The sequence below is a fragment of the Rattus rattus genome, chromosome 5, assembly GCF_011064425.1.
Source record: "Rattus rattus isolate New Zealand chromosome 5, Rrattus_CSIRO_v1, whole genome shotgun sequence".
NCBI classification, from domain to species: Eukaryota; Metazoa; Chordata; class Mammalia; order Rodentia; family Muridae; genus Rattus; species Rattus rattus.
The window spans coordinates 63955221-63979463 of NC_046158.1; the positions used below are offsets into that span (position 1 = coordinate 63955221).

The 24243-nt window shown below is 37.2% G+C and overlaps 1 protein-coding gene and 1 pseudogene across 1 annotated transcript; both read right to left on the minus strand.

Moving 5' to 3' along the window:
• Positions 1 to 342: 342 nt before the first annotated feature.
• On the minus strand, positions 343 to 2055 carry LOC116900859 (olfactory receptor 8H1-like). The gene is made up of 2 exons (XM_032902546.1): positions 2049 to 2055; positions 343 to 1301 (listed from the first exon to the last, which is right to left on the minus strand). Exons 1-2 carry the CDS (start codon positions 2053 to 2055, stop codon positions 343 to 345), a joined length of 966 nt encoding a protein of 321 aa, XP_032758437.1.
• Positions 2056 to 7044: 4989 nt separating this feature from the next.
• Positions 7045 to 23031, minus strand: LOC116900860 (annotated as a pseudogene).
• Between the last annotated feature and the right edge of the window lie 1212 nt (positions 23032 to 24243).

Consider the following 24243-nt stretch of genomic DNA (forward strand, 5'->3'; position numbering starts at 1 on the left):
TTAATCAAAAATTTAACATTTGAAATTTTATATGATCTGATTCTAAGAATTTTAAAAATGTTTTCTTAAGTTACAAATGAGTATTCTTTAAAACAAAACACTCACACAAAACAAAAACAAAACACAAACAAACAAAAAAAACAAAGCAAAGACAAGCTTTACTATATAAAATTCAGGCAGGGAAACTGACATCTAAAACTGCATTCCGGGAAATTACCAATCTATGCTCGTATAAGAGAAGACCCAAAGAAATAGAAAAAATATAAACAATTGTACTTGTCTGTAGAGACTCACCAAGGAACATGGAAGTATAAACAATGTGACTGATGATATATATCACTGTTATCTTATCTTCCTAGATCCTTGTCTTTTCTTCACTAATCTAACAACAGCACTTTTGACTTCTTTGTTTCTGAGACTATAAATAAGAGGATTTAGCATGGGGATCACAATTGTATAGAAAATAGAAGCTACTTGATCCTTTCCTAAAGAATAGGACTTACTTGGCTTTAAATAAGTAAAAATCAGAGTGCTGTAAAACACAGTCACTCCGAGGAGATGAGAAGCACAAGTGGAAAAAGCTTTTTGCTTTCCTGAAGTGGAATTTATCTTCAAAATAGTAGAAAGAATGGATACATAGGATACAGATATTGTGATAAGGGACCCCAGGATTGTGGAACCTGCAAAAATGAATATAATGATTTTAACTACATGTGTGTCACTGAAAGACAGAGATAGAAGAGGAGATGTGTCACAGTAAAAATGATGGATGATGTTGGACTTGCAGAAATGCAGGTTAACCATGCCAAACACAGTGACAGAGGAATCCACAGCTCCAATTACATAGGAACCAGTGAGGAGAGCAAGGCAGCACTGTGAAGACATAATAACTGGGTACTGTAAAGGGTTACAAATGGCTATGTAGCGGTCATAGGCCATTGAGGAGAGCAGAAAACATTCAGTAGCTGCTAAGAGGATAAAAATGTACAGTTGGGTGAAACAATCTGTGTAGGAAATGCTCTTGTTTGTTGTTAGCAGGCTCTCTAAGGTTTTTGGTGTGATGGCAGTTGAGTAACTGAGGTCAAGAAATGACAGATGTGTGAGGAAGAAATACATTGGAGTGTGAAGCTGAGTATCTAGACGAATGATCAGTATCATGCCTATGTTCCCCAGGACAGTGGCCAGGTATATCAGGAAAAATAGTACAGAGAGAACCAGCTGGATTTTTTTGGAATCTGTCAATCCCATGAGGATGAAGTCTGGTTTATTTGTGTGATTCCAGGTGTACGTAGTCAACGATCCTAAAAGTTGAAAAATCAAAGGTAATGCATTTGTTGTATGGTGACAGCGATGTTTGTGGACATGTTTGTAATTGTACTTTAATAATGACCAAATAAACTAGAAAATTTAGATTTCCAAATAGGAGTGTTAAGCATAATATGATTATAATATTATAAGTGTGATTATGTACTGTAAAACCAAGAAAACTAATGCTAATCTAAATAACTTCTTTTTAAAAATTTAAACTGCATGAAATGTTATGTATGTGCTGATATTATTTCCATTTTTTTACTAGAAGATGGAAAACAATCAGTTAATGTATGAATTCATTGAACACAACACAAATTCACATTGAGTCCATGATCATGTTAAAATTGTGAGACATAAAAAGATCTTAGTCACAATCTTAGTCCAATAAATTTAAATAAAATGTCACACAGTTAATTGACAAAGATAGAAAACAACTTCATTATTTTCCAACTCTTATCAATATCAATTAACTCTTACTATATTTTTGAAAGTTAATAGACTATATTAAGACAAACAAGTATTTAAAACTGAGTTATCTTCTGACAATTCCAAACAAATCTTAACTAAAATTATTTTATCAAGTTATGAATGATCACCAGTATAATCTCCTTCCATCCACTCTAAGTTTGCCACAATCCTGTTACTTTTGTACATGCAAATTATATGTGTACACCTATACTTTAAAATATAATCTTTATTTTATTTGCTTCAACCTTCACAATTTTAAAAATACTTACTCTCCATGCCAAAGTTGCCAGAGAAAATACAGGGAAAATATTTCCAAAATCATGTGTCTGAAAACATTCAACTCCCAAATTTTTCCACAATTGAAATAGAAAGTTTACTTAAAGATCTGAACACATCAGCCCTAGATTTTTGGTTTTCCTTGGTATTTCTTTTTACATTCTTTTGTGTAATCATTTTTTTTTAAAAATCAGGTCTTTGTCAAAATCAATTTTTAAAGGAAATTTATCATTTGAATGTATTCCATGTGTGAGTATATATATAAGGACCGAAGTCTGTGATTTTCTCTCTAGGTTACGACTGTGGGAATTATCATGTAATGTCATGAGCATCATGCAACATGGTCATTCTCAGGAGGCAGTTTCCAAGCCAAGTTTATTGGCAAGCTTTCAAGGACTAGGGTCAAAGGACTAATTCACCAATCATTTTGCTTATTCCTGACAACCTTATAAAAACAACATAATAACTGTTTATTTTGATGAGCTACATTTATTCAGTCTCATTAATTCATTTAATTTATAACATCATATTAATACAACATTCTACTCATATTATGACAGTTTTAAGTAGTGTGGATAGAAGGGAAATTTATTTTTTAAATTTAAAATGCTTACTTTGTTAAGATCATTGTTGTATAATATAAATATTTTTAGAAAAGTATTAAATTAAATGATTTTGCTAGAGTTAAAATATGTTGATTAAAAACAATAAAATCTGTGGTCTTATCACTGGTAAATGTATTTCTCACCTCTCATCAAGGAACTTCCCTTTGCAGCAGTAAGATAACACTACAGGAAATTACAACCTATGTAATTGTACTGTTCAGGAGCCCAGTCCAAACTAATAAATTTACAAAACAATTCAAGGCTAAGGTTCATGAATTATTTCCAAAAGACAGGATAGAAATATTAGAAGGGTCAAAGAAATCAGGGACTTGTTATGAGAATTGTGTCCTTAAGGTATTGCAAGCTAAACTTCAAAAGGTCTGCTTAACATGAGCTGAACAAAATAATATACCATCTTGGATATGGGAAGCCATTCCACTCTTTGACATGTAGCCCAATGACTGCACATGATACAATACAACAGTCTACCAGCCATGCTCATTCTTGCTCTATTGAAAATATCTAGGAAATTAAAAACCAACAAAGAAAAGAAAACAAAAATCTGTGTGTTCTTCAACTGATGAATGGATAATGAAAATTTGACACATATTCACTAGCGATGTTACTCAATTCTAAGAAAGTAAAATCACAAACCTTCCAAGAAAATGAATGGAACTATCAAAAATCATGTTGAATCAGGTACACTATTAATTTATATCTAGAAAGATATATGCCTCATGCTCATGTTCTTTCTCATCTGAGCCTCCTAATTTCAGATCATAAGATGTTACTATATATCCATGATTAACTGAAGAACCTGGGAAAAAATGGGAACATTGAGATTCTGGAGGAATAGGGAGCAAAGGAGAAGGAAATGACAGTGTACAAGTGATCTGTTGGGAGAAACAAGCTTCAATTGCAAAAGAGCTAAAATAAATATAGAAGGTTAGGAAGATAAAAAAGGGTAGAATGATAGGAGGAAGGAAGGATGTCTGATAATATTATAAGAAAATGCCAACCAACCAGAGCTTCCAGGGACTAAGCCACTACCCAAAGACTATACATGGACTGACCTTGGGCTCCAACGGCCTAGGTAGCAATGAATAGCCTAGTAAGAGCACCAGTGGAAGGGGAAGCCCTTGGTCCTGCCAAGATTGAACCCCCAGTGAACGTGATTGTTGTGGGGAGGGCGGTAATAGGGGGGGATGGGAAGGGGAACACCTATATAGAAGGGGAAGGGGAAGGGTTGGGGGATGTTGGCCTGGAAACTGGCCAACTGAAATTACATTACTGAAATGTAAATAAGAAATACCCAAGTTAATGAAGATGGAGAAACAAAAAGATTTTGGCTGGGCAATAAACTCAGATCTACTCCCCCCCGAAAAAAGGAAATAATACATTTAAATATTTACCTAAAAAATACTTATAATACATATAAACTTATATGTAAATAAAGCACCTCCACATCAAACCAGATACGCTCAAACTAATGGAAGAAAAAGTGGGGCAGAATTTAGAACACATGGGCACTGGGGAAAATTTCCTGAACAAAACACCAATGGCTTGTGCTCTAAGATCAAGAATTGAAATGCAGGACCTCATAAAACTGCAAAGCTTCTTAAGGCAAAAGACTGTCATTAGGACAAAGGGGCAACCAGCAGATTGGGAAAAGATCTTTACCAATCCTACTTCTGATAGAGGGCTAATATTCAAAATATACAAAGAAATCAAGAAGTTAGACTACAGAGAGCCAAATAACCTTATTAAAAATGAGGTACAGAGCTAAACAAAGCATTCTCAGCTGAGGATTTTCAAATGGCTGAAAAGGAGCTAAAGAAATGTTCAACATTCATCAGGGAAATGCATATCAAAACAACCCTGAGATTCCACCTCACACCTGTCAGAATGGCTAAGATCAAAAACTCAGGTGACAGAAGATCCTGTGAGGATGTGGAGAAAGAGGGACACTCCTCCATTGTTGATGGGATTGCAAACTGGAACAACCACTCTGGAAATCAGTCTGGAGGTTCCTCAGAAAATTGGACATTACATTACCTGAGGACCCAGCTGTACCTCTCCTGGGCATGTACCCAAAAGATACTCCAACATACAATAAATACACATACTCCACTATGTTCATAGCAGCCTTATTTATAATAGCCAGACACTGGAAAGAACCCAGATGCCCTTCCACAGAGGAATGGATTAAAAAAATGTGGTACATCTACACAGTGGAGTACTACTCACCTATCAAAAACAATAACTTCATGAAAGTCATAGGCAAATGAAATGAACTAGAAAATATCATCCTGAGTGAGATTGCTTAATCACAGAAAAACACACTTGATGTGCACTCATTGATAAGTGGATATTAGCTAAAAAGCTCGAATTATCCAAGATGCAATTCACAGACCACAGACCACAGGTAGCTCAAGAAGAAGGATGACCAAAATGCCCATGCTTCCACTCCTTAAAAAGGGAAAAATAAATAATAGGAGCATGGTATGGAAGCTAAGTTTAGAGCAGTGACTCAAGGAATGGCCATTCAGAGCCTGACCCACATGTGACCCCATATATACACATACACACGCACACACACACACACATACACACACACACATACACACACACACACACACACACACACACACACAGAGCCACCAAAACTAGATAAGATTGATGAAGCTAAAAATTGCATGCTGGAAGGAACCATATATAGATCTCTCCTGAGAGTCACATCCAGAGCATGTCTAATAAAAAGGTCAATGCTAGCAGCAGACCAGTGTACTGAGAGAAGGACCCCCTTGGGGGGGAATTAGAGGAAGTATTGAAAGAATTGAAGGAGCTTGCAACCCCATAAAAACAAAAATGCCAACCAACCAGAGCTTCCAGGAACTAGACCACTACTGAAAGACTATATATGGACTTATCCAGGGTTCCAACTGCATAGGTAGCAGAGAATAGACTTACTGGGACAACAGTGGAAGGGGACCAACTGCTATGGTTGGATCCCAGTGCAGAGTAATATGGGCAGGGCAGTAAGGGCACTTATGGGGGGAATACCCATATGGGGGAGGGTGAAGGGAGGGGATGGGAGCTTATGGACAGGAAACAGGGAAGGGGAATAACATTTGAAATGTCAGTAAAGAAATATATCTAAGCAAAAAATTAAAAAAATAAGGTCTTGTATTTCTTTAGGAGTCATGGGACTGTTTAGAATATTTTTCTGGTCCTGATTTAACTTTGATACCTGGTTTCTCACTAGGAAATTGTCCATTTCATCTATATTTTCTAGTTTTGTGAATATAGGCTTTTGTAGTAGGATCTGATCATTTTTGGATGGTTCTCAGAGTCTGTTTTATGTCTCTCTTTTCATTTCTGATTTTGTTAATTTGGAGACTGTCTCATGCTCTTTGGTTAATCTAGCTAAGGGTTTATCTATCTTGTTGATTTTCTCAAAGAAACAGCTCTGGGTTTTGTTAATTCTTTGTATAGTTTTTTTTTCTTTCTGCTTGGTTGATTTCAGCCCTGAGTTTGATAATTTCCTGCAGTCTATTCCTCTTGGGTGTATTTGGTTCTTTTGTTTTAGAGATTATTTTTTTATGTTTATGCCAGTATTTTATTAAGACAGGGTGTCTCATTGTGTAGCCCCGTCTGGCTTCACACTGCTTCCTGAGTGGGCTTCCACATCCAGCATACATGCCAACATGTTATTAGTTCCTCCCCATGTTTAATTTGTTCAACCTTTTAGCCAATGTTGCGGTTTTACCTCTATTTACAAACCTGATGGTACAGTCATAGTCCTTGAGCTACTACCATACTCAAAGGAGATCAAGAGGCTTTCAGAATTTTATTTAAAAATAAATGATCCAGAATTGATGAAAAAGGAACAATCATCAAGAATATAGATGTCAGACATTGGCCACCCAAGAGGGTAGCTGGAGAAGCATGCCTTAGGCCCATGAGAGGCTTGTATAATTCTCGATAGATCACTTTAAGTTATGGCTAACACAGCTGTTATCCATTGACCTAGCTTCTGCACCTATAGAACATGGCACAGAGAGTTTAGTCTTGCAAGGCATCGGTTGAAGGAGCAAATGTACACACAGGTCATTTATAGCAGTGCTCTTGGTCAACAAGCATCTGCATATGATCTCAATTCAAGGTCCATGACAGATCACCTCTACTGCATGTGAAATGGGCTTCCATCTTGAAAATGTAGCTACTTCAGCACAAACCAGATTTACCTAATAATGATTGGTACACAGCCCCATCCCACCCCTTTATGTGCAGCTGAAAACAGCAGGCTAGTTACATAACAGCGAACTGCTATTGCTGACTTTATTACCATATATAGAGTTATAGCTATTGTCACTGGATTTATATATTAAGGAAATTATATATAGAATACTGCAAAGATACATTAAAAAGACTGAAGTTTGCCCCTTTTCTGCTCAGGAGGTTCCTTTACTCCCAAGCTTCAGAGTATGTCCTCCTGGCTCCACAATGCACTGCCACTATTACTGTTTCTCCTCCTTCTGATCTTCCTTCTGTTCCCCAGTGCTAGAACTTCCAGAACCTTCCCGTTCAGATGCCACCTTTTTATATGCCATTTCTAAGAGTGTCAATGATGCCTTCTGAAAGGAAGATGCCACCTGCCTAATGTTTTCTCCTGTTTCACTGTCCTTTCGAGCAAGGAGTTCTCTCATTTTGGAAGTCTCTTCCTTTAGCTTGTTGCACTCGTCAGCAGGCAACTGGACCTTGAATTCTTCCATCTTCGTTTCTGTGTCATGAATAATTCCTTCAGCCATATTAACTGCTTCAACACGTTCCTTCTTTCTCCAGTCTTCTTCAGCATACTTCTCTGCATTTTTAACCATATTTTCAATATCATCTTTGCTTAATCCACCAGAAGAGCAACAATCTGTTGCTCTCGTCTTGTTCCTTTATCTTTGGCAGAAACGTGCACAATCCCATTTGCATCAATGTCAAATGGATCTTCAATCTGAGGCACTCCACGAGGGGCTGGGGGAATTCCAATCAAAGTGAACTGTCCTAGAAGTTTGTTGTCTCCGGCCATCTCTCTTTCCCCTGACACACTTTAATCTCTACTTGAGTTTGTCCATCAGCAGCAGTAGAAAACACCTGGCTCTTTTTGGTTGGAATAGTGGTGTTCCTATTAATAAGCTTGGTAAAGACACCTCCCAGTGTCTCAATACCTAGAGAGAGGGGAGTTACATCCAAGAGTAGCATATCTGTAATATCACCAGCCAACACACCCCCTTGAATGGCAGCTCCAATGGTTACAGCCTCATCAGGATTAACAGCTTTATTCGGGGCTCTGCCACAAAGATCTTGCACAGTCTGCTGAACTTGGGCATCTTCGTCATGCCACCAACCAGAATCACTTCTCCTATGTCACTCTTGCTGACTTCTGCATCCTGCATAGCTTTCTGACACGGAGCAATAGTTCTCTTGATTAGATCTGTGACAATGCCTTCAAACTGAGCTCGCGTCAACTTCATATTCAAATGCTTTGGTCCAGAAGCATCCATTGCATCCATTGTAAGGTATGGCAAGTTGATGTCAGTCTGTACAGATGAGGAGAGCTCACATTTAGCCTTCTCAGCAGCTTCCCGAACTCTCTGAAGAGCCATGTCGTCTTTGATCAAATCAACCCCTGTCTCCCTCTTGAACTCCTTGACAATGTGCCGTACAAAGCTTGGTTAAAGTCTTCACCTCCTAAGAAAGTGTCCCCATTGGTGGATTTCACCTCAAACACTCCTTTCTGAATTTCCAGGATAGAAATATCAAAGGTTCCTCCACCGAAATCATACACAGCAATGACTTTGTCTTCGGATTTGTCCAGACCGTGAGGCAGAGCAGCATCTGTAGGCTCGTTGATCACTCAGAGCATGTTTAGCCCAGATATCTGGCCAGCATCCTTAGTGGCCTGTCACTGTGAGTCAAGCAGCTATTGTATGCTCTCTCCAGTTTCATTTTGGAGGCACTCACAGCTGTGTGTTTTCCTCCTTAGTACTGCTTTCTTTGTATCCTATGATTTTGGGTATGTTGTGACTTCATTATCATTAAACTCTAAAGTTTTTAATTTCTTTCTTCATTTCTACCTTGACCAAGTTATCATTGAATTGAGTGTTGTTCAGCTTCCTTGTGAATGTGGGCTTTGTGTCATTTTTTTGTTATTGAAGGCAAGCCGTTGCCCATGGTGATCTGATAGGATGCATGGGGTTATTTCAGCATTCTTGTATCTGTTGAGGCCTTTTTTGTGACCAATTATATCATCGGTTTTGGAGAAGATACCATGAGGTGCTGAGAAAAAGGTATACTCTTTTGTTTTAGGATGAAATATTCTATAGATATCTGTTAAAGCCATTTGGTTCATAACTTCTGTTAGTTTCTCTGTGTCTGTATTTAATTTCTATTTCCATGATCTGTCCATTGTTAAGATTGGGGTATTGAAGTCACCTACTACTATTGTGTGAGGTGCATTGTATTGTTTGAGCTTTAGTAATGTTTCCTTTATCAATGTAGGGGCCTTGCATGTTGATCATATATAATCAGGATTGAAAATTCATCTTGGTGGATTTTTTCTTTCGTGAATATGAAGTGTCTTCTTTATTTTTTGATAAGTTTTGATGGAAAATATAACATTTATGTTTGTACCAATCTACATTTTTTATTCACTGGAGGGAATTTCTCAACATAAATATCGCTACTGAATTGAATGTTGAATTTACTGAATTTTACACTATAATTTAAAAATTATTCAATTTTAAGGAATTGGAATTAAGTAGGAAAATTAATGAAGACATTACTCATATTCAAGAAGAAAAGCAAGCAAGCCAGTCATCACATATTTTGGAAAACAGTTAATATTTTAAAGAATAGTAGCGGGGAATAGATGTGGAATGATATTTGTCTAGGTGTGGAGTAGGCATTCAGTTAACATATATATATATATATATATACTAAAAGGAAATATTTATGTATTCCTAGTGAGTTGAATATAAACTTCTATTTTTTAATTTAAAGAGATTTTATTTCTATCTGTATTTGAGACGAGGTTTCTTTATGTAGCCCAGGTTGTCCTGGAACTGGATATATTGATAATTCTTGACCTTAAACTCACAGAATCCCACCTGCCTCTTATTTCCTGGATTTAAAGGTGTGTACCTTTATATTTTTCTTTTATTTACTCCTTTGCATATTATTGTTTCCCCTTCTAAGAAGCTCTGAAGCAGTCAAATTTAGGTGTTACTTCTTCATCTTCATGTGGTCAGTGAATTGTATCTTGAATATTTCAAGTGTTTGGGCTAATGTCAACTTATCAGTGAGTACATGCCATGTATGTACTTTTGTGATTGGGTTACCTCACACAGTATGATATTTTTTTAGTTCCTTCCACTTGCCTAAGAATTTCATGAAGTCATTGCTTTTAATAGCTGAGTAATATTCCATTGTGCAAATGTACTACAGTTTCTTTATCCATTCCTCTGTTCAAGGACATCTGGGTTCTTTCCTGGCTATTATAAATAAGGTGCTATGAATATAGTGGAACATGTGTCCTTGTTATATGTTGGAGCTTCTTTCAGGTATATGTGCAGGAGTGGTATAGTTGGGTATACAGGTAGTATTTTGTCCACTTTTCTGAAGAACTGCCAGACTACTTTCCAGAGCACTTATACCAGCTTCCACTCCAACCAACAATGGAGGAATGTTCCTCTTTATCTAGAACCTTGCTAGTATTTTCTGTCAGGAGTTTTTGTCCATTTTGATTGATGTGAGGTGGAATCACAGAGTTGTTTTGATTTACATTTCCCTGATGACTAAGTATGTTGAACAATTTTTTAGGTATTTCTGAGCCGTTCCATATTCCTCAGTTGAGAATTCTTTGCTTAACTCTGTAACCCTTTTTTTAATAGGATTATTTGATTCTCTGGAGTCTAACCTTTAGAGTTCTTTATATGTATACATTGGATATTAGCCCTCTATCAGATGTAGGATTGATAAAGAACTTTTCCCAATCTGTTGGTTGCCATTTTGTCCTAATGACAGTGCCATTGGCTTAAAGAACCCTGCAGTTTTATGAGGTCCCATTTGTAGAATCTTGATCTTAGAACACAAGCTTTTGTTATTCTGTTCAGGAAATTTGCCTTGGGTAATTTGCCATAAGTGTAATTTGTCTGTTGTTCTCTTTCTTTGTTGGATCTTTGTGTGTTTTAGTTTTATCTAGATTTTCCAGTTTTGTTGAGTATAGGCTTTTGTAGTAGGAACTGATGATTTCTTGGATACCCTCAGTTTCTCTTGTTATGTCTCCCTTTTCATTTCTGATTTTAATTTGTTGCCTGTCTCTGTGTCCTCTGGTTAGTCTAAGGGTTTATCCATCTTGTGATTTAGTCAAAGGAAAAGCTCCTGGATTTGTTGATTCTTTGTATAGTTCATTTGTTTCTAGTTGGTTGATTTCAGCCCTTATTTTGAAAATTTCCTGCCTTCTACTCCTCTTTGGTGTATTTGCTTCTTTTTGTTCTGGAGCTTGCAGGTGTGCTTTCAAGCTCCTAGTGTATGCTCTCTCTCTCTCTCTCAGGTTTCTTTTTGGAGGTGCTTAGAGCTATGAGTTTTCCTCTTAGTACTGTTTTCATTGTGTCCCATAAGTTTGGGCATATTGTAACTTAATTCTCATTAAATTCTAAAAAGTCTTTAATTTCTTTCTCTTTTTCTTGACCAAATTATTATTGAGTAGAGTGTTGTTCAGCTTCTATGTGTATGTGGGCTTTGTGTCATTTCTGTTGTTATTGAAGGCAAACCTTTATCCATAGTAATATGATAGGATGCATGGTATTATTTCTATCTTCTTATATCTGTTGAGGCCTGTTTTATGACCAATCATATTGTCAATTTTGGAGATGGTATGATGAGAGGCTAAGAAGAGAGTATATTCTTTTGTGTTAGGATAAAATGTTTTACACATATATGTGAAATCTATTTGGTTCATAATTTCTATTAGGTTTACTATGTGTCTGTTTAGTTTCTGTTTCCAGGATCTTTCCATTGCTGAAAGTGGGGTTTTGAAGTCTCATACTATTGTTCTATGAGGTGCAATGTGTGCTTTGAGCTTTAGTAATATTTCTTTTATGAATGTGGGTGCACTTGCATTTGGAGAATAGATATTCAGAATTGAGAATTCATCTTGGTTGATATTTTTCTTTGATGAATGTGATGTGTCCTTGCTTATTTATTTATCTTTTTTTCTTTCTTTTTTTTTTTTCAGGGCCTTGCGCTTACTAGGCAAGTGCTCTACCATTGGGTTAAATCCCCAACCCCTGCTTATTTTTTTTTTTGATAACTTTTACTTGAAAGTCAATTTTAGTCAGTATTAGAATCGTTATTCCAGCATGTTTCTTTGGAACACTTGCTTGGAAAGCTGTTTTCCAGCCTTTTACTCTAAGATGTGTTTCCCGTATGTAGCAAAATCCGGGTTGTCTTTACATATCCAGTCTGTTAGTCTATGTCTTTCTATTGGGTCATTGAATCCATTTATGTTAAGGAATAGTGATTGTTGCTTCCTGTCATTTATATTTTTGCAGTTTCTAGGGTTTAGATTCCTTCCTTATGTCAGAGTTTTCCATGTTTTTTTTTTTTTTTTTTTTTTTTGGTAAGGCTAGATTTGTGGAAAGATACTGTGTGCATTTGGTTTTGTCATGTAATATCTTGATTTCTTCATCTAAAGTAATTGAGAGTTTTGCTGGGAATAGTAGCCTGGCTGGCATTTGTTTTTTCTTAGGGTCAATATGACATCTGACCATGATCTTCTAGCTTTCATATTTTCTGGTGAGAAGTCTGGTGTAATTCTTATAGGACTGCCTTTATATGATATTTACCTTTTGTTTTGTGCATTTGGTGTTTTGATTATTCTGTGAAAGGAGAAATTTCTTTCCTGGTTCAGTCTATTTGGAATTTCGTGGGCTTCTTGTATTTTCATAGGCAACTCTTTCTTTAGGTTAGGGAACATTTCTTTTATAATGTTATTGAAGATATTAACTGGCCCTTTAAGTTGGGAACTTTTGCAGACTTCTATACCTATTATCCTTAGATTTGATCTCCTCATTGTGTCCTGGATTATTTGCATTTCACATTTTTCTATGACTGTTGTTTTCAAAATTTTCTGTGGTATCCTCCTTTTAAATGGATATTTTATTTATTTAAATTTCAACCACCCACTCACTCCTGATATCTCCTGCACCTGAGATTCTATTGGTGATGCTTGCATCTATGACTCCTAATAGCTTTCTTAGGTTTTCTATTTCCTGGGTTCATTCCCTTTGTGATTTTTATATCCATTTTTGCTGTATGTTTTGTAGTTATCTTGAATTTCTTCCAGTATTATGTGGCTATCTTTGGAATCACTTTTATTCTCTTTTAATTTTCTTTGTATTCAATATTTATGTGTCTGTGACCACGGTAAAACATATTTTACTCTTATTATAATTGCTTTAATTGATGGCTTTACTCCATGAACTTACATTCTCTACATGATAAACACGTTTAATGCATCCTAGGGATGGATTATATTTCATTCTGCTCTGAATTTTACTATGCTAGCATGGGACATTTCTGAAACTTGCTAATTCTTTATATAGTGAAAAATAAAAGGTAAATCTGAAATTAATAAACCTTTTAAAGTTAGCTTAGCAGTGAAAGCTAAGTTCATATGACAAAATCAGATTAACCTGTTTAAATATTAACTGAACAAGGATAACAATAGACATACTTAAATGAACAGGGTAAATACCTCATGGGCTTAACTACTAAATAACTCAAGAACTTTGAACTGGAGAAATAGTCTTCCATAGGTAAGAACACACCAATTGGTTATCCAATATGAAATGTTTAACTCTAAAAATAATAAGTATAACTATCATAATATAAAATCAACTAGTTGTATATAGGAGTATTTACATATATATGGGAAGAAAGGAAAGAAAAGTCAATGGAGTAAATAGGTCATGAATTTAAAATTGAGCAAGGAGAAGTATGTGGGAGAATTTTATAGAGATCAACTGCAACGTATAAGTAAAGATATTATATTATAATATCAAAAATAAAAAATGGAAGGAATAAGATGAACTTAAACCATGGTGCCACGCCCAACCTCGACCAGCAAGAGAGATACGACCACAGGAGATCTTCTTCAAGCAGTTTTACTCAGGAACCTTGATACAATCTTTTGACCTCTATCTCTTCTGACTCTCTCTCCCCGACTCTCTCTCTTCTGACTCTCACTCTTCTGACTCTCTCTCCCTGGGGAACGCCCTGCACCATACTTAAATAGCTAGCACTGGCCAGTCCTAGCAAGCCACGTGGGTCATGTAGATAGGCTGTCACTATGCGGAAGCTACCAGGCCAGGCAGACATAGCCAAATAAGGACTTGTTTACTGCAAGGAGCGCTCACCGTTGGGAGGGTGGAAGGCGGAAACCAGCGCCATCTTTGAGGCGCAGCACTTCGCAGCTCTCTACAGCATGGTTTTATAAAAGGTGCAATATTTCATTTAATATCATTTTCTAGAATTCAGCATAAGTAGATGAGAAACAAGAATAAGACATTCTTATGAATCTTGATTTATTTCATTTTGAAATTAATTTTCCTATAATTTCCTTAACAAGAATAATTATATCAAAATCTTAGTATATAGTTTAAAGGTGTAAAGGGGATTTTTAATGCATAAGTACATACACATTTATTTTCTATTTTGCAATTTTCTCTTTTGTTATCAGATATTTTCTTTTTTTTTTTCTATTTCAAATGTTGTCTCCTTTCCTGGTTTCCCCTCTAGAAACCCCATATGTGATCCCACTTCCCCCTGCTTCTATGAGGGTACACAAACACACATCTACCCACTCCTGCCTCCCTGCCCTAGCATTTCCCTAAACTGGAACATCTAACCATACTGGACCAAAGGGCTCTCCTCCACATTGATGCCAGACTCTCCATGTCTACACTTTGTTTTGTGGTTTACTCTCTAGGAGCTCTGGAGGGTCTGGTTGGTTCATATTGTGCTTCTTCCTGTGGAGTGGCACAGGACGTGTGTGGGGTGTTTACCTTTAGCTCCTTCAATCATTGCCCTAACTAACTTCTCCATTGGTGAACACATACTTAGTTCAATGGTTGGCTACAAACATCTGCCTCTATATTTGTCAGATTCTGGAATAGCCTTTCAGGAGAAGGCTATATCTGACTTCTGCCAGCAAATACTTCTTGTCATCCCAGTTGTATCTGGGTTTGTTATCTATAAATGGGATAGGTTCTAAGGTGAATGGTCTTTCCTATACTCTCTTATCTACACTTTGTCTCCATATATCCTTTTGAGTGGATCAATTCAGGGTTAAAAATTTGGGGATGAGTGGGTGGCTCCATCCCCAACCAGGGGCTTGCCTAAACTCTGAATATGATCTCTAGAGGTTCTCCCTCCCCTTTGTTGGTCAATTCAGCTAATCTTAATCCTGTTGCGTTCTGGGAGCCTCTTGCTTTCGTTGCATATTGGACTTGCTTGTGGCTACCCCAAGTTTCCCCTGCTCCATTGATATATACCTCTGTTCAAATTCCTGACTGCCTGAATATCATCTCCTACCATACCTGATCTAGGCCCCTGCATTTGTCCCCTGTTGCCTATACTCTTCCTCCCAAGTTCCTCTCACACTCTATGTTCTTTGAGTATTTCGTTCTCCCTTTTAAGATGGGCTGAAACAACCACATATTGATCTTCCTTCTTTTTGAGCTTCATAGGGTCTGTAAATTGAATCTTGGGTGTTCTATGTAGGATGATTTCATTATGTAACAAGGAAGGTCCAGCATAAGATAAAGCCTATCATTGGATGAGAAAGAAGGCTAGGCAGGGGAAAAGTCTAGGAAGGAGAGAGGAGGATGGAAGTGAGGAAATCAGAATAGAGATGACAGAACAAGATGATCAAGATCCACGTATACTAGGTCAATTTTACCTTGTCTATGTGGACAGTTTTAACTTTATTAATTGGCAGTGAATTCATTCTGTGAATGTATTATGGATTAAAAATTAAACATAGACATGTGATTGTTAGTTTACAGTATGTTGAGTCTTGAGTTTACCAGGGAGCTGTGACCAGAGTTCTCAGTTGGCCAGGGCTGACCACGGCAACAAGTAATGGAAGCTGAGAAACCATTGGGGCAAGAAGATTGCTAGGCTAAGGTGGCATGCTGCCACACTGAAACCATCTGCCACTAATATAAATTAATGTTAGTTCTATATGGCACTACAGTGCAAGAACTAATGGCAGGGAGTGACCACCTGGAAAAAAAGAGAACCAGTGGGCCAACATGGAGCTGTGACTTGTAGGAACCAGTCGTGCTCCTTTTTTATTTTTACCACAACAGTTCTGAGCTTTTGGGATAATATCCAGTTATCAGTGAGTACATACCATATGTGTTCTTTTGGAACTGGGCAACCTCACTAAGGATGACATCTGCTAGTTCAGTCCATTTGTCTAAGAATTTCATGAAGTTGTTGTTTTTAGTAGCTAAGTAGTACTCCATTGTGTAAATGTACCACATTTTTTAAAAATCCATTCCTCTGTTGAAGGGCATCTGGATTCTTTCCAGCTTCTGGCTATTATAAATAATGCTGCTATGAACATAGTAGACATGTTTCCTTGTTATATCTTGGAGAATCTTTTGGGTATGGGCCCGGGAGTGGTATAGCTGGGTCATCAGGTAGTAGTATGTCCTATTTTCAGAAAAAACACCAGACTGATTTCCAGAGTGGAAGTACCAGTCTGCAATCCCAGCAACAATGGACTAGTGTTCCTCTTTCTCCACATCCTTGCCAGCATCTGCTATCACCTTAGTTTTTAATGTTAGCCATTTTGCCAGGTGTTTTCATATGCATTTCCCTGATGACTAAAGATGTTAAACATTTCTTTAGGTGATTCTAGACCATTTGATATTCTTCAGTTGAGAATTCTTTGTTTAGCACTGTACACCATTTTTAATAGTTTTATTTGGATCTCTGGGGTCTAACTTCTTGAGTTCTTTGTATATGTTGAATATTAGCCATCAATAAGATATAGGATTGAAAAGATCCTTTCCCATTCTGTGGGTGGCTGTTTTGTCCTATTGACAGTGTCCTTTAAAAGCCTTATAGAAGCTCTAAAATTTTTTGAGGTCCCATTTGTTGATTGTGGATGTTAAAGCATAAGCCCTTGGTGTTCTGTTAAGGAAATTTACTCTGTGTCTATGTTTTTGAGGTCTTTCCCCACTTTCTCTTCTATTAGATTTAGTGTTTCTGGTTTTATGTTGAGGTCTTTAATCCACTTAGAATTCAGCTTTGGATATGTAGATAAGAATGGACTGAATTGCATTTTTCTATTTGTTGACCACCAGTTGAACCAGCACCATTTGTTTAAAGTGATGTCTTTTTTCCACTGATATTTTTTTTACCTCCTTTGTAAAAAGATCAAGTACTGAAAAAGCATTTGATGCAATTCAGCACCATTTTATGGTAAAACTCTTGGACAGATCAGGAACCCAAGGAACATACATAGTACAAGCAATATACACAAAACCAGTAGTCAACATCAAACTAAATGGAAAGAAACTTGAAACAATCCCACTAAAATCAGAAACTAGACAAGGCTGTCCACTCTCTCCCTATGTCTTTAATATAATATTCAAAGTCCTAACCAAAGGAATCAGACAATGAGAGGAGGTCAAAGTGATACAAATTAGAAAGGAAGAAGTCAAAATGTCACTATTTGCAGATGATATGATAGTATAATTAATTAACCCCAAAATTTCACCAGATAACTCCTACATCTGATAAACTACTTCAGCAAAGTGACTGGTTATAAAATTTATTCAAATAAATCAGCAGTCTTCTTCTATTCAAAGGGTAAACAGGCTGAGAAAAAAATTAATGAACTGGCACATTTCACTATATTCATAAGTAATGTAAAATACCTTGGTGTGACACTAACCAAGCAAGTGAAAGCTCTGTATAAAAAAAATTAAAGTCTCCGAAGAAAAAATTAAGGTCTCGGGATGCAAAGATCTTCTATGCTCATGGATTGGCAGGATTAATATAGTAATAGGCCATCTTGCCAAAAGCAATGCATAGATTCATGCAATCCCCATCAAAATTCTATCTCAACTTTTCATAAAGTTAGAAAGAAGAATTTTAATTGTTTTTGGAATAACAAAAAACACAGGATAGTGAAAACTATTCTCTGGCTCAGTGGTTAAGGGCACTGATTGCTCTTCCAGAGGTCCTGAGTTCAATTCCCAGCAATTACATGGTGACTCACAACAATCTTTATTGGGATCCTATAGCCTTTTCTCGTCTGTCTGAAGACAGCTACAGCATACTCATATTCTCAACAATAAAAGAACTTCTCGGGGACTCACTATCCATAACCTCAAGTTGTATTACAGAGCATCAGTAATAAAACTTGCAGGGTATTGGTACAGGTATAGTTAATAGTGTTAGTTTCACATAAGTCATACACTTGAGAATCACACATGTGATCAACTTTTTTGAGAATAATGCAATTTATGAGAAAATTATAGTTGATAATCATCAGGCAAGATAATTAACCGATTTAAAAACAACATGCAAATTGTGATAAACAAAGCAACTGCTTTATACCCAACCCAAAGGAGAAAAGTTACAGGCTCAAAGACATGGAGATATTATTCTCATAGTTTAGCTAACAAGTTGTTCAACATCCTTAGCCATCCAGGAAATGTGGAACATCTTTGATATTCAATTTTTCACCAGTCAATGACTATGACCAAAAACAAACATGACAGCTAGTGAGGCTGTGTAGCATGGGAACACTCTGCCAATGCTGATGGGAGTTCAAACTTGTACAGCCACTTGGAAAAAATGTCACTTTATCATTTAATTTGGAAACAATTCTATTTCAAAAGTGAATCTTATCACTCCTGAGCATTTACACAAAGGATGCTCCATCCTACAATGAGAACACTGTCTCAACTATGTTAAAGCTGCTTTTTTTTCTAACCCTAACCCTAACCCTAACCCTAGCCCTAACCCTAACCCTAACCCTAACCCTAACCCTAACCCTAACCCTAACCCTAACCCTAACCCTAACCCTAACCCTAACCCTAACCCTAACCCTAATACAGCTGCTTTTTTTTCATGACAGCCAGAACCTGAAAGTAACTAGATGCCCTTCTATTAAACAAAGACTGGGTTTTTTAAAAATAGTAGATTCATATAATGGACAGAACTAAAAAGAAATATCCTGAGTGAGGTAACAAAACCCAGAAAGACAAACATGGTATGTACTCAATTATAAGTGGATATTAGAGGTAAAGCAACGAAAAAAATCACACTATAATCCACAGACCCAGAGGCAATAAGTAACAAGGAAGCAATCAAGGGGAAAGCAATGATCTTCCTTGGAAAGGAAAATATACTACATTTTGCTAGTAAACTGCGGGTGGGTGGGAATAAGAACAGGAGGATCACATGTGTCAAAGGTATGAATAATAGTATAGACAACTGGGATAGGTGGGCATTTCTGGACTGAGGTAGAAATCTAGTACAATGGAAACTCCGTGGAATCTATGAGGGTTACACTAGTGAAAACTTGCAGCAATGGAGGATATAAAGCTTGAACCAACAATCATCGATACCCAGAGAAGGCCTCTAGTAGAGGGATTGGAATACCAGCACAGTTACAAAACCTCTCACCTGCAGGACATACTGGGACTGAAACATAACGGATATCAACAGAGACACCAGAGAGACAGAAAAGTGAGAATGGGAACCCTGTTGGAGGAATTAGAAAAAGGATGGAAAGAGCTGAAGGGGCTTGCAGCCCTAAAGAACAACAATGCCAACCAACCAGAGCTCTCAGGGACTAAAGCACTCCCCAAAGACTATATATGTACTCACCCATGGCTCCAGCTGCATATGTAGCAAAGGATGGCCTTGTTGGGCACCAATGGAAGGAGAAGCCCTTGGCCCTGCTAAGGCTGGACCTGCCCAGTGTAATGGGATGTCGGGGCCTGGGTGGGAAGGGTGACGGTTGGGGAGGCAAATAGCTTTATAGAAGAAGAGGAGGGAGGATGAAAGGAGGCTTACAGTTGGAAAAACTGGAAGGGGAATAACATTGGAAATGTAAATAAAAAATATCCAATTAAAAAAAAAAAGAACGTGGCTCATAGAATCAATTGACCTGTACTATCAAGGAGTCTGTATGGTCCTGAACTAGGTCTGGAGATAAGTTGTGATTGTGTCATCCAGTGTTCTTGTGGGGTTCGTAACAATGGGATCAGTGGCTGTCTCATATTCTTGTATGCTTTATTTTTGAGACCCTTTTCATCCAACTTTTTTGACTCATCTAACCTTGCTGTGATAATATGTGTCTGGTCTTATTCCAGCTTCTTATTGCATATTTAGTTGATATCCCTAGAAAGGCTTTTTTTGTCCTGAGAGGAGGTAAAGGTAAATGGATCAAGAGGAAAGAGAACATGGTGTAAGAAGGGACTGGAGGGAAGGGAAACTGTATTTTAGATGTACTACCTGGGAGAAAAATATATAAAAAGGAAAACAACATGGATCTTCTACGTAAATTTAACTCTGGAAGACTGGAATCGTCTGCTCACGTGAGCAAGAATTATTAGGTCAACTTTTCTAATACATCTCAATGTTGATCATATTTAAGTTACTTCATGTTGACAAGCCATATATCTTACTAGTAGTGTCAACAGAAATTTAAGTTTATTTAGGGATCGTTGTGAATTGCAACAATAATAAACCCCATACCTCAGCATATTTAAACTGTTACTTACAATTTGTTTCTGTAATGAGATTAAAGGCAATTTCTTTGTTGAGAATTCTGTTTAGCTGTTTTTTATTGGTTATTTTATTTATTGACTTTTTAAATGTTATTTCCCTTCCAAGTTTCCCCTCTACAAACCCCCATCCTCCTCCCCTATTCCCTGGCTCCATGAGGGTGCTCTGCCACCTGCCTACACACTCCTGCCTCAGTGCCATACTATTTCCTTAACCTGTGTCATCAAACCTCCCCAGGATGAAGGAGCTCTACTTCCAGCGATGCCTGATAAGGCAATCCTCTGCTACATATCCAGCTGGAGCTATGGGTACCCAAATGTGAACTCTTTGGTTGGTGGTTTAGTCCTTGGGAGTGTTGGGGGCTCTGGTTGGTAGATTTTGTTGTTCTTCAGCTCCTTCTGTCCTTGAGGTAACTTCTCCATTGGGGTCTCCTTGCTTATTCCATTGTTGGGCTGCATGCACTCACATCTGTATTTCTCAGGCTCTGGCAGAGCCTCTCAGGAGACAGCTATATAAGGTTCCCGTCAGCAAGTACTTCTTGGTATCAGTAATAGTGTCTGGGTTTGGTTTCTGCAGATGGAATGGATCCCTAGGTGGGGCAGTCTCTAAATGACCTTTCCTTATAACTCACTTTAACCGTCTGTCTCTTTCTGTGCCTTTGTCTCTCTGTATGTCATCACTATCTTCATCTATCATCTCTCTCTCTCTCTCTCTGCACACACACACACACACACACACACACATATATATGTGTGTTTCTTATATAATTTGTCTTTTTTCTTCCTCTTCTCCAGAATTATGTTTACTATTAAGTTTAAATTTCTTTTTCTGTCACTCCTTAGGAAGTAGAAAATTTTCCTTTTCTTTTATTTAGTTTTCACTTAATTCATCATTATTTTTACAGTGGTCTGTATTTTATTCTGATAATATTATCTTTCTACTTTTCGGTCTCACTCTCATTCCTCAACCTGGATTATCTTGTTCCTTTTTCCAGATAATAAATCCTGAAACTCTTTTTTTCAGATTTCATATGTAAGTAAAAACATATGACACTTGCTTTTTTTGTCTGGTTATTTTCACTTAATTTAATGATCTTCATTCCCACAACTTTTAAAACAATCTTCAGTATTTGTCCATTAAATTTCTGAAGATTATTGCACACTGTATATGAGGCATATTTTATTTACTCACACCTCTTCATGGGTACCTAGGCTGCTTCCAATCCTTGGTTATTGTGATGTGTTAAATGAGTGTGATTCTCTCTAAGGTATGTTCTACTTTTACTTGGGTATATTTCGGTGTCTATTTTAGGATCACAATGCTGACCTTCTCTTCTTGTCATTCGAGGAAGTTACAGAGAAAGTATTAAAGTATCTTCACTGCTGTACATTTCAAACATGCGCGCGCGCGCACACACACACACACACACACACACACACACACACACACACACAAACACAAACACAAGCAATCAAAAGTATTGGCCTTAATCCTTCCCAGCTTTCTTTGATGTTTCATTTCTTAGTTAAAGTTTGTGACCAATAAATAACACTGGGTCTCAGTATAGATTTTATTTGCATTTTGCTCTTGTACAATGATCTTAACATAAGCACATGCTCTTAGGTTAGTTGACCTTATGATAAAAGTTTGAGAAATGTCTATTTTGCTCCAATGCTCAGTTAATAATAATTGTTCATACATAACTACAGATATAGAAGTTTGGTCTCACATAAAGCCATAAAAAGTAGTAATATCCTTTCCTATCAAAATAATACAGGAACTAATTGACATAAGTAAATTCTGAGTGCACAATTGTCATACGGAAATGTTCTTTTCTACTTCCTGAAAAGGTTTCCTTTGAGTTCCCATTAAAATCCTTGCTTCTCCTCAAGAAAACTCCTTTAACAAAGGCATGCAAATATCTGAGCATATAGACATTGTTATATGTCCATCTTCTGCTAACCATCATTTGATTACAATTCCTAGTGTAATCATAAGCACTTTTCCTGTCCCATTCTTCATCAAATACCAAGCAAAATATGTAAGTACCCATATCATGCAAAATATAAAGGGATGTTGGAGTTTTTGTCCAGTTAAAGTTGTCTTTGCAATTTAATTTTCAAATTACTCAATACCCAATGGACATAGAAGAAATATTCCTCCTACATAATAAATAATACATACTTATGTGTATTATACTAGGGAATTGAGCACATTCAGTTGCATGTATAATTATATTTAGGTCTCATAAACTTTTCAGTAAATATCTGTAGTATCACAATTTTTAAGGAAAACAAATCAGCAATACATGAGAGATAAAGGGATGGCTGTTTTAATGTGTTTTTTTTTTTGTGGCTAGAAATAGCTCTGTAGTCAAGAGCTGCTCTTCCTGAAAACTAAAATAGCTCCAAGTACATACGTGGCAGCCTACAATCATCTGTAGCGTCAAATTCCAGTTGTCTAATTCCGTCTTCTTATCTCCTTCATTTCCAGGCATGTATAGTACAAACATACATGCAGGCAAAATATTCATATATTTAAAATAGAAAAAAATACAAATAAATGTTCAGTCTCTTGCATCAGGACTATATATAACTCAAAATTCTCAAGTTGTTAAGATGATGGAAATGAAATCCCAAGCGAACCTGTGGCAATTAATCATGATTTGGCTCAAGATAAAAGAAAAATAGCTGAATAGTATTCCACTATGTAAATGAACTTGGAATACTACTCAGCTATTAAGAACAAGGACATCCTGAGTTTTTTCAGGCAAATGGATGGAACTAATAAATATCATCCTGAGCGAGGCAACTAACACCCAACTAACATATGCATGCACGTACTCACTAAATAGTGGATATTAGCCAAAGAGAGAAAAAAGTACAGAATACCAAGATTCAGTCCACAGAACCCAAAAAGATGGATAGATCAAGGGCCCAAGTGAGGACACCTCAATTCCAATTGTGAGGGGAAAGGCAGTAATCACAGGGTGGGAGGGAGGGAGAGACAGGGGACAAGGTGGGGTGGATTAGAGAGGAACACATGATCTGGTATTGAGTGCGGAAGAATGACCAATTGAAGGCCAGCAGAAAGAATAGAAACAGGCTACACTGGGGAAAAATAGGTTGGGAGGACCCTCCAGAATATACCAGATATCTGGGAGATGAGGGACTCTCAGGATTCAAAGGGAGGTTGTCTAGAGGAAATACCGTATAGTGCGGAGAAGGAACTTGTTGAGCCCACCTCCAGCAGAAAGACAGGTCATCAAGTGAGTGATGGGATTGCTATCCTACAGTCAAAATTCTGATCAATAATTGTTACTATCTGAAAGAAATTTAGGGATTGAAAAGGAGAAGAGCCTGAGGGAAAGAAAGTCCAGCAACAGGTTGAAAAGGGGATATTGCTCAAAGGGCGGCCCAGGACATGACATCATTACTGAGTCTATGGGGTGCTCACTAACTGCATGATAAAGCAGTCCTAACATTACTGCTCTCCAAAAGACTCAACAAGCAACTTAACGGGTCAGAAGTGTATGAACAGCAACTACTGACCCCTTTGTGATTGAATTATGGAAAAGCTGGAGGAAACTGAGGAGAAAGTTGACCCTATAGGAGGACCAGCAAAGTCAATTAACCTAGACCCCGAGATTTCTCAAACACTGGATCACCAACCAGGCAGCAAAAACCAGCTGATATGAGGTCCCCAACAC